Source organism: Apodemus sylvaticus, chromosome 9 (genome assembly GCF_947179515.1).
Source record: "Apodemus sylvaticus chromosome 9, mApoSyl1.1, whole genome shotgun sequence".
NCBI lineage: Eukaryota > Metazoa > Chordata > Mammalia > Rodentia > Muridae > Apodemus > Apodemus sylvaticus.
This window is the reverse complement of record NC_067480.1, coordinates 79650495-79667254: the sequence shown is the minus strand read 5'-3', so window position 1 is coordinate 79667254 and position 16760 is coordinate 79650495. Positions and strand designations below refer to the sequence as shown.

The 16760-nt window shown below is 53.1% G+C and overlaps 1 protein-coding gene across 5 annotated transcripts in view; it reads left to right on the top strand.

Moving 5' to 3' along the window:
* Tfeb (transcription factor EB) overlaps positions 1-16760 on the top strand; it is a 54321-nt gene that overhangs the window by 20124 nt on the left and 17437 nt on the right. Inside the window, exon 1 of one of the 5 annotated variants that reach the window (XM_052192559.1) lies at positions 1869-2069. The exons of 2 other annotated variants lie outside the window; for them this stretch is intronic. In XM_052192559.1, coding sequence (XP_052048519.1) covers positions 1987-2069 — 83 coding nt within the window. In that variant the 5' untranslated portion in view covers positions 1869-1986. Of the gene's footprint in view, positions 1-1868; positions 2070-12009; positions 12033-12111; positions 12290-16760 lie in introns of those variants that run through there. 2 more of the 5 variants (XM_052192563.1, XM_052192560.1) reach the window with 2 other exon arrangements.

The window sequence follows — 16760 nt, the reverse complement described above, 5'->3', positions numbered from 1 at the left end:
AATGCCGGTGCCTGCCTCGTGACTCAGCACGGGTGACCCGACCGCAGGAAGTGTGGGAGCTCTGGTGGGTTAATGTTGTCTCTTAGGCTGTGAGGGCTGAGGAAGGTCATGAGGACATCAGGTGCCTGTCTGGAGAATCCCCCTTCCTTCCCACCCTGTGACCTAGGGCAGTGGGAGGAGCTGTGGGGAGGAGCCTGTGATCATGGCGGGCTGGGGATATCCCTGTCTTTGAGTAGAGATGGTCTGCTAAGGCCCGGGGGGCAGGGGGTGTGAGACCAGGTCTGGCAACCCCCAGTGTCTGGAGCACCCCCTGCATTGAGTCTCCTAGGAGTCCCAGTTTGAGGTTTTTTGTTGGGGGGGGGGGGGTAGTGCCCAAGGTAGCCGCCGCCAATTTCCAGGATGCTGTGGGCAGGGAGCCCAGAAGCTCAGGTTGTGTTAAGAAGGCAGTCTCTGTGACAGAAGAGCTAGCCCACAGAACTTTCCAGTGTTGCCATCTGCCCTTGGTTTGGGTCTGCTTCAAACTCTCATGGCTCCTGCCGACCTCCACACAAACTGCTCGCATCGATAGCCGTGAATCTCCCAGGGGTTTCCCCAGGATGGTTTCTGTCATGGCTTTGGGGGTCAAACAGGTATGGAAGGTGGGCTTTGAAAAGCGAAATATGGGTGATAGATAATTAGAGGTGCCAGGAGGTGGCTTAATATGACAAGTGCCTTGATATTGGAAACATGACAGGAAAATTTGTACCCCTCCCCTCGGGACATGCTGTACAACACAGCAAATTCAGTGAATTACCATGTCTTATACATTCAAAATGATAAGTATTTGAGGTGTCAGACATGTTAATTAGCTGGGTTTAATTATTATTCTACATTGCATGAATAAATTATAACAGCAGTTGTACCCATAAATATGTGTGTGTGCTATTTATTTGTCTCTATTTTATGTGTATGTGTGAGTGCCCGCAGTATGGCTGTATGTCATGTGCATCGGAAGTTCCCAAAGTGGCCAGAGAGGACATCAGACCCCGAGTCACCATCATGCAGGGGCTGGGGACCAAACTCAGGGCCTCTGCAAGAGAAGAGCGTATTCTTTTCTTCGATGGGCTACTCTTCATGTATAATTTAATTTTGTAAATGTGTATGTGCACATGTATGTGATGTACACATATGTAATGTGTATGTGTGTGCTGTGTAAGTACTTGCCAGTGCACGTGTGCAGAGGAGGACATTGAGTGTCTTGCCCTATCAGGTGCTACCTTATTCTCTTGAGACAGGGTCTCTACCGTCCTGGGCCTAGACTGGCAGCCGGCAGGCCCGGTGGGTGACCTGCCCCAGACAGTGCTGACGTGCAGATGCTTATGTGCTTACTCCTGGCTTTCTGTCTGGTTTTCCTGGGGATTTGAACTCAGGACCTTATCCTTTCACCCGCTGTCCATCCTCTTTATGTGTCTTTCATGTGCCCCGTGGCACTCAAGTCCTCATATTTAAAGCCACAGTTTGTAGATGGACCTGGAGTGAGACTGTGTGTGGTTATCTGTGACATCACTGAGGCTGGCTCTGACTCAATGGCAGAGATGGACCTAGGATCCTGTTCATCTTCCTTCTGTCTTCTCAGAGCGGAGAGTTGTGCCCCACTGTTTTCCAGCCCCTACCCCCTGGCTCCCAGCATGAGAATGTCTTGTGTGCCTGGCATGTGGTTCCTGGAGACACTTCAAAGGCTGGTGCGAGGCACTAAGGCTTTGTCTTGCACTCGGTTCCCTAGGCCTGGGCTCCCCCTCTATAATAAAGTCCCCACCCAGTCAGTCTTGCTGCTGGAGGAGTTCCTTCTGCAGAGTGGGTGTTTTGTGTAGTTCCCAAATTCCAGATACAGATGTGCGCAAATGAAACAAGCCTGTGATTTCTTGGGGCCGTCAGTACGTGGAAGGAGACCCCAGGCATGGGGTCCAACTTCTCTGGATCACTGCTGTGTGACAGCAGTCCTCTAGTATGCTGCTGTCCCTCTCTGGTCTCTGCCCACTGATGATTCTGCAGAGAGTTGGCCTGGCTGCCTCTGGATACCCATTTCACAGGTGAGCAGATGTACCAGCCAGGGGCGTGGCTTTCTTTTTCATGCCCCGATGAGAACTGGGACAAGGGAAGAAACTTGTCTTGGTACCTCAGTTTACCTCTGCATTGGGCCTCTCTGCAGCTCATGCAGGGCGGCTGGAGGATGCAGGCACACCTGGCTGTGCAGGTGCTGAGGCAGGGCTCCTCTGTGAAGGCTGCCTGTGGGGCTCAGTGCAGGGCTGGAAGGTGGCAGGAGGTGGTGCTCCCCTGGCTGAGTGTCCTCTCCCAGAGGGCCGTGTGCCCATTTATTCTTAGTTGTGACTCATCATGGTGTCTATTTTTAGCTTTGGTTCCAAATGTTGCCCACATGTGGTACAGGGCGACCCCTGTGGATGCTTCTGAGGCCTGGAGGAGAGCTGGGGCGAGCTCCTGAATCGTGCACCTGTTGTGACTTGAAGCTGGGTGTGTAGCAGGTGTCCTGTTTGTGCTCCTGGGTTGCTCTCCCTTGCCGTCCTATCCTGCTCCGGTACTGTGGATGGGGACAGAGTGGGGCGATGTGGCCGTGGCCACTGTTACAGAGCATAGGTCAGAGCCGGGCTTCTCAAGTAGCTATCAGGAGGTTCATTGACCCCCTGCAGACAGACGAGGGTCTCGGAGAAGGGAAGCAGGCCCCATGCCAGGACAAAAGGAGGCAGCCACAGGAGGCAGCCTTAGCTAGTCCCAGGGGGTCTCGTTGACACAGGGCTCCCTCCAGCGAGAGACTGAGACAGAAGCTTTGGCTTTTCTTCACATCGATGGCTCCTGGGATGGGGTTCAGAAGAATCCATGTATACCAGGCATGGTGACAGCAGCTATGAGGAGTTTGAGCATGGAGGTGGGTTGGAATCTGGGTTATGACTCAAGGTTGGGTCCTGTCCCTTGCCATACATGCAAGATCGGACTGTCATACTTGGCTGCAGGTCACGAGTGTGCCTGGGCTGAAGCCATGGGGCTGGGGCTGCAGGGGAGATGGATGGCTGTGTCAGTGTCCCCCCCCCCCCCCCCCGCTTTGGAGTTGTGGAGAACAGGCTGGCACTTGGAGCCAGGGGAGGTGGCCCTGCCCTCTCTGGACAGCATGGCACTTGCCCCTCCATTTCGTCTGGCCAGCTATTGGATGAGGAGTTAGAGAAAGCTGCAGAAGCACTAAATAAACACATCACATTTATTTCTTAGAGTATATACTACTGTTCTTTGGCAGTTTTCACAGATGTATGTAGACACTATATCTTGGTTATACACTCCACCCCTGTTCTTCCCAAAGCTATGGTCTTGAGAATGAGAGGTCCCCCAGGGTGGTCTAGGGTAGGGTAGATCTTCCTTTCTCGCTTTAGTCTAAGGGGACCATGCGTTTTTTTCTGAAATTGATGTTCTGCCACTCCAGTTGGCCTGGGGTTGTCTAGTAGTTGACAGTCCATGGTTCTTATCCTCTGGTGATTTCTGTCCTGCCTCTGGTTGATGACCCCAGAGGGTGCAGGCAGCACAGACTCCTTGGTACTGTACTGTGTGCCCTCAGAGTGTGGGGCACAGCTGAGTGATCTGGGGTAGAGCTTTGAGCCTGGTATGGCTTCGTCTCCACAGTGAGGAGCTGTGAGGGCAGCAGTCAGCCTAGAGCTGGCGCTCGCAGGCGGGATTGTGGAGGCCCTGCCACACCTCACCAGGCTGAGAAAGGGCCTGGGCCTCAGCATGATAGCCCAGAAAACAGGGGCAGGCACCTCGATCTCCTCCCACCTTCCTCTTTGTTTCACCCCCTTTCGGGTTTCTTGTCTCCTGCTGTGTTGAGCTACCTCATACCCCAGCCCTGGATTCCAGACTCCATCACAACCTTGAGCAAAGGCTCTTCCCCAGCCTTCTGTTTGTTCATCTGCAAGAGTAAAGGGCTGATCTCCACAAGGCCCCACAGCCTCAGTCTCTGTTCTCAGGGCACAGGAGTAAACTGTCACGGTGAAGATGGGCATTGTGCAAATCCACATGCTCTCACACACACAAACACACCTTTGTGCACATCCACACACAGACACACACACATATACCTATACACACATATATACACACACCTATACACAAACACACACACCCCTATAGACACACAAATACACACATCTATACAAAAACACACACATCTACCCACAAACACACACAGCCCTATACACACACAAACACACCAGTTCTACACATAAACACATACACATATGCCTACACATAGACACATCCACATACAAACACACATACACTTATGTATACACTCACACACATATCCACATACAAACACACAGACCTATACACACATCCACACACAAATGCACAAACACCTATATATATACCTATACACATCTATTCATCCACACACACACCTGTACACACACATCCACACATATGCACATATACACATCTATTCATATATACACCTCTATACAAACATCCACACACAAACACATCCACACATATGCACATATACACATCTATTCATATATACACCTCTATACAAACATCCACACACAAACACATCCACACACACACACACACACCTATACACACACACACCCACACACACATGTATTAGGCATGTTATGAGACATGGTACTGTGTGAGGCTGACAGGATGCCTGTGACTGCTCTCGTTGCTTAGCTAGGGATATGGAGGCCTTTGACCATCAGAAAATGAGTGGTCATCTATCTGGGTCTGGGTGGGGGGCAAAGGTTGTCACTGTGACTTTTGTGTGTGACCTATGGGGCCACACATTTGTGTAAAATCGTCCGTGAGACCTGCTGTGGGCCCCAGAAGGAGCAAGGGCAGTAGGCTCCTGCCACCAGGTGCTTCCCCGGCTCAGGAGAATGGAAAGTGGTTTCAGCAAAGGGCCCTTTGGGTTTGGGCCACAGCCTGAGGTACTGCATTGGCCTCCTCCCTTCCCCATGCCCACGGGAGCTCCATTTTCACTCCCTGCTCTAACCCTGCTTGTGCCTGGGGGACATGGCTGCCTTTCCTGCAGTTTGATATCCCTGTCTGGTGCTTCAGCCTATGGCCAAAGGAGGCGTCAAAGCCCAGAATGCAGGCACCAGCAATCCCCGCCCCAGAGGAAGTGGCCGGCCGAAGTCCAGTCCGGGACACTGTGGTCAACACCTGATACCATCTGAGTGGTTTTCTACCTTGAGACCTGCCAGGGAGGGGCGCAGGCAGCTGAACCTGCCCACCGCCTGCTTGACATCCTGGCTACAGCCGGCTGGTGACTCATTCCCCCAGGGAGGGTGCCAGCACCTCTCCTGGGGCATCCTGAGGCTATCAGTCCAGGCTGTATGGCCAGAAGTCCTGGGTGCCTCAGAAACCTGTGCAAATGAAGTCCACATGGGGCAGGCTGAGGAGGAAGCAGAAAAGTCCCTCATGTGGGGCCAGGCCCCTCTCTTGTCCCTCTGCCCTCTCTGTCACTGGGACGGCAGTCCCGGGAATACACTGTCCCTGTCATGTAAGAGGTCCAGACTCCCTCACAAGTGAGCAGGCAGCTAGCTCGTGGACTCAGAAGTCCCTATTCCTAGTGGCCCGTCTGCCTTCTCCTCCCTAGGCAGAGGGTGGAAGTACTTGCCTATCCTTGCAGCCCTTGCCCCAGCCGCTGCCCAGGACGTGTGGGAGGCTCTCCTCAGGGAAATGAATTCTTGGCCTGAGCCCAGATGCTGGCCTGCCTAGCTCTGCTCCAGGGTAATGCTGGGTGCACACACAGCCCCATTGTGTGCCTGGGCCTCAGGCCTGCGTCATGGGCCTGGCACCAGTGCTGTCAACAGCAGTGGCTCCCTAGTCCCTTCAGCAGCTCCCACAAGGGCCTGAGCCTCAAACTCTGATGAGGGGGCAGGAGCACTGGTGATTAGGGGAGACTCTGGTGGCGTGGCCAGGGGTGTTGAGCTGCTCCATTGCTGGCCCCACGGTCAGGCTGGACTCCTGAGACTGTGTGACCCCAGCTCTTCACAGCCAAGCTGGGAGAGCAAGGCAAACCTCTTCCTGGTGAATAGCTTCTCCCCGGATGTGAGGGGAACCTGACCCGTGAGGACCTGCAGCCCCCATGTGCTCCGTAAAGCAAGGAAAATAGTATTCAAGGATGGTACGGTTGGTGGGGGGAGCAAGCCTCCAAAGCTGGAAAGCAGGCTCTGCCTCAGTTTCCCTACACCAGCTGTATTGTATGTTCCCTTCCACTAAGGAAAAGGAGCACAGAGGTGAGTCGTGGCCAAGACGGGCTTAGAATCTCCCGAGCTCCATAGACCGGCCCTGCGCCCACTTCCCAGGCCTAGCTTCCACTGGCAAGCAGGACATCCTGCCTCTAGATGCTTCTATTCTGAGAGTTTGGCTTGAGTCTCTGTAGCTCCTCAGGTTTCTAGCCTGAAGGGGCCTCTGTAGCAAAGGAACCTGCCAAGGGCTGCCAAGCTCCAACAAGAAGGGTCCCAAGCTGAAGGCCAAGGGGAGAGTCCCCAGACATGTCCTCTGTGGGGTCCCTGTGTTTCACCTCCCTGGTTGTACCTAGTCCAGGAACCCCGATTCCCACGGCCCACCTTCTGGGCTGCCTTGCCCATCCTGGGCATGAGGCCTGGCACTTTCCTTCAGTACTTTAGCAAAGGGACAGGGCATTCCTTAGTGCCTGTGAGATTGTGCAATGCCAGGGCTGGTGCATGGGGACAGGTGGAGATGGTAGGAACTAGAAGGGGACACCCAGGGTGGCTCTGTCCTGGAGATCCCCCCTGTGCTGCTCAGACTTACTGTTCTGTTGATACCTTTCCTGACACCCTGCCATCCTGTCCTCCCCTCAGGACACAGCAGTGGATAGAAGAAGCTCTCAGTGCGTGAACATGGCAGGCATGACCCAGAGGGTAGCACTGGGTACTTGAAGGATTGCGGGAGTGCCAAGGAAGAGAAATTCCAGGACAGGCCTTGGAAAGCTTACACACTAACTAGAAAACAAGGAGGGGACTAGAGATGTGGGTCAGCTCTTTCAAACACTTGTTGCTCTCACAAAGGACCCAGGTTTGATTCCCAACATGCACGTGGTGGCTCACAACCATCTGTCTCTCCAGTTCTAGGGGACCCAACACTCTCTTCTGATCCCTGCAGGCATGCATGTGTGTACACACACACACATATATATACATACATACATGCATGTATGCAGGCAGGCAAAAGACACACACATAAAATAAAAGAAAAATTCAAAAATTAGACAGAGACTTTTCAATGCCTCAGTCTCTCAACATCCTGGTGTCAGTGTCCTCCTCCTCCTCCTCCTCCTCCTCCTCCTCCATCTCCACATTTATTTATTTATTTGTATGAGTACACTGTAGCTGTCTTCAGACACACCAGAAGAGGGCATTAGATCCCATCACAGATGGTTGTGAGCCACCATGTGGTTGCTGGGAATTGAACTCAGGACCTCTGGAAGAGCAGTCAGTGCTCTTAACCACTGAGCCATCTCTCCAGCCCCACCCTGGTCTTAAGAAGGTCCCATGAAGGAGCACATGAGAAAGTCCTTAAAAGCATCCCCAGCAAGTGGTGAAGGAGGAGCAAGGAGTATGCAGCCAGTCACACCTGCCTAGCCAGTCCAAGGCTGGGGACAACATGTAAAATGTGTAGTGCGCAAACCTGACAGCCTGAGTCTGATCCCCAGAACCCACAATGAGAGAAGTGACTCTTGAAAGTTGTTTTCTGACCTCCACACCCATGCTGTGATGTGATGCACACACCCACAAAACAACTTGAAAAAATACTGTATACATTCATTCATCCATATGTTACACAACCATCATTTATGTTTGTCTTTCTCTATATAGATAATGTCAATCTATCCACTCATCTATTCATCCATTTATTTATCAGCCCATCTGTTTATACATTCATCATATACACATATATCCACCTATCTACCCACTTATTCATTCATTCTTCCATCCACCCATCCATGTTTGCATCATCCATCCCTCCATGCATCCATCCATCCATGCATCCACTCATCCATCCATGCATCCATGCATCCATCCATGCATCCATCCATCCATCCATGCATCCATGCATCCATCCATGCTTTCATCATCCATCCATCCATCCATGCTTTCATCATCCATCCATCCATCCATCCATGCATCCATGCATGCATGCATCCATACATACATGCTTCATCATCCATCCATCCATGCATCCATCCATGCATGCATGCATCCATCCATCCATCCATACATACATACATACATACATGCTTCCATCATCCATCTCTGCATGCATCCATGCATCCACCCATCCATCCAATCATCCATCCGTCCATGAATGAATGTGTTCATCTCTCAAGGTTTATTGAGCACTCCGTCTGCCAGATGCTGGATTATATACTTTACACTTGGTCTATACAGAACTCTCCAGGATGGAGGTTATTTTCATTTATACATTAGGAACCAGAACTCTACTCAACGAGATACACTGATAAAGCTCTCACAACTAGTGAGTAATGGGTCTGAGATTCTGCTCAATCTGCTTCTGAACACAAACACATTCTATAAAAAGGACCGTTGAACTGTCTCTCCAGCCACAAAATATGTGCTTGTAATGTTGAATCAAATGGTATGGTGTCCCTTGGTGTCCGAGCGCTTCCTCCCTGAGTTCTAAGCACAGCAGCAGTGTAATCAAATGAGTAGTGTGCTACCTTTCTATAGAGTTCTAGCTCTGGAGTTCTGCCCCAGAAGCTCCTTGCAGGTGGAGGCAGTGCCAGGCTTCCTATCCCATTGGCAGTTGCCAATTAGAGCCAGGAACCACCTGACACTAGTGTTCTGCAATTATTCTAGTAAGCCCGGTTTCTTCTCTTGACCTCTGCAATTCCTGCATCCAGGGGCAGTCTTACCTGCCCATGGCCAGAAAGTTCTAAGTACACATTTGGCCACTACATCTGGCTTTGGCCGTCTTCTCCAGTGACTGACTCTTACATCCTTGCTTCTCAGGTCCCCGGGGGAAGTCACCTGTCACTGGCTCATCTGCAAATGGCCCTTCTAAACCTGAGAGCTTGCAGCTTAGTTTCAGTCCAGATTCCTACTGTCTGACAAAAGAATGTGGCTGTAAATCGTTTATTTGGGAGGTTTCCTTGGGACTACCAGGGAAAGTAGGGTCCATGAGTCTGGAAGGGCAGGAATCTGACACAATGCAGATTACGGGGGTGTGCTATTGGCTCCCTCTCACAGGGGAGGGTCTTAGATTATGCTCTGAGGTTATCCAGGAAAGGCCTGGGATTTTCGGCTAGGGTACATGGGGTCACTGGCAGGATGCTAAGCTGGGCTGGCTGCGTGTGCTAGTGCTTAGGTGGACTGCTTGTGGCCAGAGATGTGGGGCCAGAGGATGTGGCTAGACCCTCAGCGGCTTCTCCGGGGTTCACCAAACCCAGCCAGGTGGTCAGCCCAGCCCTCTTCCTACAACTCCCTTTGGTCTGTGTCCAAGGTAGCCCATTCCTCCAGGCCCCGTGGTGCAGTCTATGTCTAACAGACGTAGAGAATCTACACAATCCGGTTGACTGAAGGGGGAAGCTGGCAGACTCTCTCCCTTGGTGTACAAAGATGTGTTTAGTGCATTCCCAACACTGGCTGGTTCTTTACTAACCTCACCAAGTGAGCCCCCAGGGTGCTATGTTTTCATCTAGGAAGATGTGTGACCTTGCTGGGTGGCACATAGCCTGAAGCCAACAGTCCCCTCTAAAGTGAAAAAAATATGATTATTATTTGTTTGTTTGTTGAGACAGGGTCTCTCTGTGTAGCTCTGGCTGTCCTGGAATTCACCTCCTGAGTGCTGGGATTTTAGGCCTGTGCCTCCATACCCTGCTAAGAGTCCCCATCAAATTCCTGAGGCTGTCCCCAACCGCCATCAGTCCTTTTTTTTTTTTTTTTTTTTTTTTTTTTTTTTTTTTTTGCTGCCCCTGCCTCCTCTCCAGGCCCACAGCTAACCTGTGACAGTCCATTAGTCAATAGTGGAGGAGGGTCAAGCCTTCTGGTGTCCTTCCCTTTGTGTGACCATCTGAATAAGATGCAGTTTATGGCACGTGAGGTGTGTGGGAGTTAGTTTTGCCAAGTCACCCCCGTTTGTTCTTAGTGAAGGATCTTCCATGTCAGCTTTGAGGAGAAGGACTAACCTTTGGTTCCACCTCTGTCTACCCCAGCCCTGCCAACCTCATGCTCTGGGGCTCTACCTAGTTGGGAGCCTCCCTAGCTGGGGAGAGAGAATCAGAAGAGGGAGTGGTAGGCCGGGGTTATGGCTCAGTTGCTGGAGTGCTTGTCTAGCGTGCTTGAAGCTTGGGGTTGGATCTTCGGCCCCACATAGAACCAAGCCTGGTGGCTCAGGCCTGTAATCCAGTACTTACTTAGGACGTAGGGGCAGAAGATCGGGAGATAAATGTCATCCTCAACTCCATAGTGAGTTTGAAGCCAGTATGGCTACAAGAGAAGCTGGGTAAGAAAACCCCCAGTATGAAGATGGTGAAGGGCAGAAACCAGGGCTGGGGTGGGGCTGGGGCGGGGCTGGGGCAGGGCTGAGGCAGGGCTGGGGCTCACACATCTCCACTGGACAAGTACAGCACATGGATTCCTAGGGCTTTAATTTTTCTTCCTAGCTGTTGCTTGTAGCTCCTCCCTTTGGATGTTTGGTCACAGTTGGGTGTCTTGGTGGTGGTATCTGGCACATGTCTGCCACTGTTGGCCACCCACCTCACCTCTGGCACTCCTGCTTACTAAGAGCATCTCCTCTCCAGGTCCACTGTACCTCCCCTTACCCATTGTAGAGAGGGTGGCCATGCTGGCTCCAGGCCCAGATGAGCTGGCCGCGGACAGAGCTTTTGCTCAGGAGCTATAAGGTGTCCTTTGCTGGGTGTGGTTTTCTGGTCCTCTCTCAGGCTTGGGCTTAAGCCCCTTGCCTATGTGGGGAAACTGCTGCTGTTGGAATGGCACCTCTGGGAGGGGAATGGAGCAGCTGAGTCCCAGAGAAGGATGCGGAGATAAAGACAATCACAGCATCATATCCCCACCCCAACACGCTCAGGGTCCTCTCTGTCTCTCAGGAAGGGCAAAAGGCTGATGTTTAAGGGCCAATGAAAGGTAGAGGCGGGAGAAAAAAGACTTCCACGTTTCTCTCATACCTGTGTGTGGCCCCGGGGAGGTGCTGCAGGTGTCTGGTCAGCACTGGGATGATGCTGATTGAAAAGTGCTTTCACCTCAGGCTAGTGTCCTCTGGCTCCCCTGGCTGGTGGGTGGAGAGGCCCTCGAGTGTTCCCAGCAGGGCAGGTACACGGCTGAGTTCTGGGTCAGACAGCTGACATCCCTGGAGACACCCAGGTGGGCTAGCTTGGGATAGCTCCCTCAGTAAGGGAGTCTCCAGGGCCTCTTCCCTGCAGCCAACTGTACCTTGGGTAGGGTAGGAGAAGGCGTGGAGTTAGGGGAGAAGGGCCCCTCCACTGAGGGTTCTAGACCACTGCTTGTGGTCGTCCAGTGGCCTCAGTCCGTACAGGCCACCCTCTCCTGCCCCCAGCAGGCGTGAGTCAGATCGAAAGCAGAAGCAGCCAGACACTGTGCCGGGTGAAGCAAGGCAAAACCAACTGTGCTATTTTGGAACCCGGTTAATTCCCCCTCGAGCCCCACCACCGCCTCGTTCTCAGGGCTCCTGTCCTCTCCTGGTCTTCAGTACATTGTCTTCTTCAGGGCGACAGTCTGGATAGTACTTGGTTTCCCTAGTCTGTATGAGCTGGTGTTAAAATCTCGTGTCTGGACTGCTGGCTGCGAGGTGCTGGTTCCTAGGGTACTAGTCCCTGGGTGGGTGTTGGGGCAGAGCGCCCCCTCCTGGTGGGAGCTGACAGGGTAATGACCCCAAACCGCCCTGCCCTGCCCTGTTCTGTGTCTTTCACCAACTCTCAGGCCAGCTGTCAGCTGTGGCTCCCGGGAGGGAGCTGACTAGAACTTCAGGTGGGAGCCTGTCCCAGCAGTCAGTCTCAGAGCGGTGGGGGAGGGGATTTCCTCACTCAGAAGATATTTTGGGGCCAAAGGCCTTTTCTGAACCTGTGAAATCAACTCTCTGCAACAGTCCTAACTGCCCCCCAGAACCAGAGGCTCTTTCTTGGGAATGCTAGGCCTGTTTGGGGTTCTGGCCCCTAATTTGGGGTTTCTATGGTGCCCACATGAGCTTGGGTTTCCCAGAAGTCCAGTCTGCAGTTGTGAATGAGGTCAGTGGGGTGTGGGGACGGGGCTGATGATGGGGGGCTGGAGGTAAGGTGTGTCACCTGTCCCTGGAGAGAGTGGACAAGGGCCATTCCTGAGGCCCTGTGGCTGGAGCCCCGGTACAACTGCCATTGTCCTGTGTGTCTGTGTGTGCATGTGTGTGCGAGTGAGTACTTGAGAGAGCATATAGTAAGTACTGGGCATGGCTGTGTGTCAGGGGAGCCTGAGGTGAGAGTGTGAGTCTGCTGCTGACTCTCAGCAGCCTGGCCTGGCATCTCGCTCTCTCTACTGAGAAAGAGGGTCAAATGTGGATCCTTGCCCATCTTAGGTGAGCGGGAGTTGGGGGTATAGGCAGGTGGGAGAGATTAAAGGCAGCGGGGAGGGGGCGCTCCTTGGCCTGCTGCAGGGTCTGAGTGTCCTGATGCTCTGTGTATCAGGGGAGCCCTCTGTCTCAGAATCTACCTGAGGGGGCAAAGTCGCAGGGTGGTGTGCTTGTGACAGGGTGTGGTTGCAGTGGTGTAGGTATGAGTGGGTGTTCTTGCAGTTTGTCCTGACCAAATCTCAGAAAAAAATCTCAGCTTCCCTTCTGCTGGCCCATAAACACTGGGTGTGGGTGCCTCTTGCACTGGGCCAGCTGTGGATGAGGCTGCCAGCCCCCCTGCACTCACTCCAGCCCCCCTGCACTCACTCCAGCCCCCTGCACTCACTCCAGCCCCCCTGCACTCACTCCAGCCCCCCTGCACTCACTCCAGCCCCCTGCACTCACTCCAGCCCCCTGCACTCACTCCAGCCCCCTGCACTCACTCCAGCCCCCCTGCACTCACTCCAGGCCCCCTGCACTCACTCCAGCCCCCTGCACTCACTCCAGCCCCCTGCACTCACTCCAGCCCCCCTGCACTCACTCCAGCCCCCTGCACTCACTGCAGCCCCCCTGCACTCACTCTAGCCCCCGTGCACTCACTCCAGCCCCCTGTACTCACTCCAGCCCCCTGCACTCACTCCAGCCCCCCTGTACTCACTCCAGCCCCCTGCACTCACTCCAGCCCCCCTGCACTCACTCCAGCCCCCCTGCACTCACTCCAGCCCCCCTGCACTCACTCCAGCCCCCCTGCACTCACTCCAGCCCCCTGCACTCACTCCAGCCTGCATACACTTTGGCTCCTGGGCTATTTGCCCTGGTTCTCGGTTGGAGATTGTACCTGTGCTGGACCTTTCTTCTAGGGCCTGGACCACCCTGTTCTCTCCTTCTTCCTGTCCCCAGTTTTCACTCTTGGAATCAGGTGACCAAACCCTCAGAGGTCAGCATGTAAAGTCTCTTTGTTTACTGTTGTATAGATCTGGGAGAGTTGTTGGGATGTAGCCTCTGTCTCTGGGGCCGAGCCCTGAACCTCTGCTCTTCTAACTAGCACTCAGGAGTGTGACACTATGAATCCTGATACGTGTGTGTGTGTGTGTGTGTGTGTGTGTGTGTGTGCGTGCGGGAGCAGGAGAGGGTAGTTGAGGCAGGGTTTTATGTATCCCTGGCCACCTTCACACTTGCCATGTACTTGGTGATCACCTTGAATTCCTGATCCCCCCTCTCTACTTTCCAAGTGCTGGGATTACATCACCCCCATCTGATCACATGTTGAAGTAAGGACATAAAAAGACCCTTACCTAGGTCTAAACTGCAATTGATATGGGGGGGGGGCTGGAAGCTGGCTCTCATATCACTCCCTCCATGCCAGCTACATGTCTACTCTTAGCTGCATTTGTTTACAGATAGGGAAACTGAGGCTGAGAGGTTGTGTTTCTGCCTGCCATCACATGATTGGTAAGAGGCAAAGCTAGATCTGACGTCAGCTTTGAAGGATCCAGAGTACATATCCTATCTCTGAAGCTCAGAGCTAAGTGAGATCGCACTCCATCTGGGTCTGACTGTCAGAAGTACAGTGCAAGGCGTGGTCCTTGGTGGCCCTTAGGTGGGACGTGGGACGTGGGACGACAGTCTGATGAGGAGGCTGAGTGGAGAGAAGTTCTGGGCGAGGGCTGCACCCTGCTCCCACCTCCTTCCTTATGCACACTCCAAGCAGACATCCAGGCAGCGCGTGCGTGCTTGGGAGGCAGCTGGGTATGTGGCTTCAGGGGTAGAGTGTTCTATCACCTCCTTGCATGATGCACATGATGACATGTGACCTTAGGCATGTCCTCAGTCCCTCTGTGCCTCTTCTGTAAAGTAGTACCTGTCGCAGGTTGGTAGGGTTGCTTGGAGGGTTAAATCAGCGTTATACAGCCACTCAGCGTGAGCTGTGTACATCAGCTCTCAGAGAAATGATGATGGTGGACGGTGGTGGGCAGTTTATGCCCTGGGGCTGCCTAGCTGTGTCTTTCTCCTTCCTTTCTCTTCCTGCAACATGCCCTGTCTTTGTTCATTACCTGGCAGAACCTGGCTGTTGCAGTTAAGAGGCTGTTTCTGAAACACTTAGACGGATCAGAGGAAGTCGGTTCCTCACAGCTATAAGTTGGCCATGGGGAGGAGGGAGCCAGCAGGGGCTCGGGGAGGGCCAGGATTGCAGACCCGAGGGACCCAGGAGCCTGGGCAGACCCTGGCCACCGGTACAGCCAGGAGTGCTTTGTGAATCTCCACCAAACTCAAGGAGTGTGATGGGGTGACAGGGATCCCCGAGGGCTGTTAACAGCTCAGGAAGATAGAGGGAGGCCTGGGTCTGGAGCTGGTACAGAGCCAGGCCTTGGACCCAGAGCTAGAAGTTGCTATGAATTTGACAAGGAGTTCTTCTCTTCCCTTCTTCTTCTTCTTCTTCTTCTTCTTCTTCTTCTTCTTCTTCTTCTTCTTCTTCTTCTTCTTCTTCTTCTTCTTCTTCTTCTTCGTCTTCTTCTTCTTCTTCTTCTTCCTCCTCCTCCTCCTCTTCTTCTTCCTCCTCTTCTTCTTCCTCCTCCTCCTCCTTCTCTTTTTTGTTTTTTGAGACAGGGTTTCTCTATATAGTCCTGATAGTCCTGGCTGTCCTGGAACTCACTCTGTAGACCAGGCAGGCCTCAAACTCAGAAATCTGCCTGCCTCTGCCTCCCAAGTGCTGGGATTAAAGGTGTGTGCCACTACTGCTCAGCTGACAAGGAGTTTTTCTAATGCCAAGAAAGTGTCCTAGAGACTGGAGGTGGAGGAGTTGGGGTGTGGGTAACAGGCAGGCTTGGCTCCCAAGGCTCTTGCAGTTCTGGAGAAGGCTTCTAGAATCCTGGGGAATGAGTGTGGAAGGCAGCCCTGGCTCTTCCCATCTAAGGCTTGCAGTCCTATCTACCACGGATACATCCATGCTTCCAGAACCTTCTGTATGCCAGGCCAGGCCAGGCCAGGAATCTATAAAGACCCCATTTAGCCTCATCCAGGGACCCGAGGCCCCGAGTGAGTATGATTTGCCCAGAATCACCCAGAGGTCTTGCCCAATGGGCTTCTTTCATCCCTCCTCTGGCCCTGGGCAAGCATTGCTGGGGCCTTTGTAACTTGCCATTGTGAACACAGCTGCGTTTTCACTGCAGGGAAGCTGCTCAGGTATCTCGGTGGCCCAGAGAGGGCATTGGGACTTGTGGTCCTGGTCTTGGAGTCCCCCTCTTCTGTCTTCAGGCCCCATTCCTGTTTGGAAAGCCATCCGAGAGCTAAACCTCCCTCCGCTCTTCCACTAGGCTCCTGTCCCGTGTTGAGTGCCAAATCTATCTCATGTAATCACATTCTCTCTGACAATTTGAAGTGTTCCCCCAGACATCAATGGCCCGAGTGAGATCAGATAGATGGTCCCTAAGGCTCCTGGCTCTGTATCTTCTTAGCTGGAAGGCTTGGGTATGCTTGAGTCTGATAGCCTCCAAGAGAGCCAGAGAGGTTGTGCCCAGACCTTTATAGGGACTTCCTGTAGGGTTCACAGAGGGTAGCATGTGTGGGTAAGTGAGCAGGACTGGGGGGTACAAGGGGCAGCAGCAGAGGGGCTTTTCTGTGCCCCTGTTCTAATGCTGAAGCTACTGGTGACACTCTGGGAAGGCCTGAGCTGTAGACTTACCTTCGCTACCCTGCAGCGTGATATCAGACAGGACATTTTCCTTTTTGAGTCTCAGTTTCTTCTTTTGCTAATGTTGCTGTTTGCCTCATGAGGTGTTTGTTTGTGGGGTGAACAGAGGGTCTGGTGTGGGCCGTGTGTCAACTGTGACGCCGTGCATTCAGAAGGGACTCGGCAGTGCTCACAGGAGAGGAGATCATGTGGGGTTATTGACAAACACAGCAGAGACCTCTGCACCTCTCCCAGAAGTCGGCTGGATGGACAGGCAGACAGGTTCTGAAGAACGGGAAAAGCGGTAGCGGAGATCCTGACGGGTGAGCAGGAGACAAAGAACAGTGGGCACAGGAGTGGGCTAGCCCAGGGCACAGAGCAGGAAGGAAAGGAGGCTCAGTCCCTGCTCCCTCTCCAACCAAGGGGACAGGTGGCTTGCCAGCCA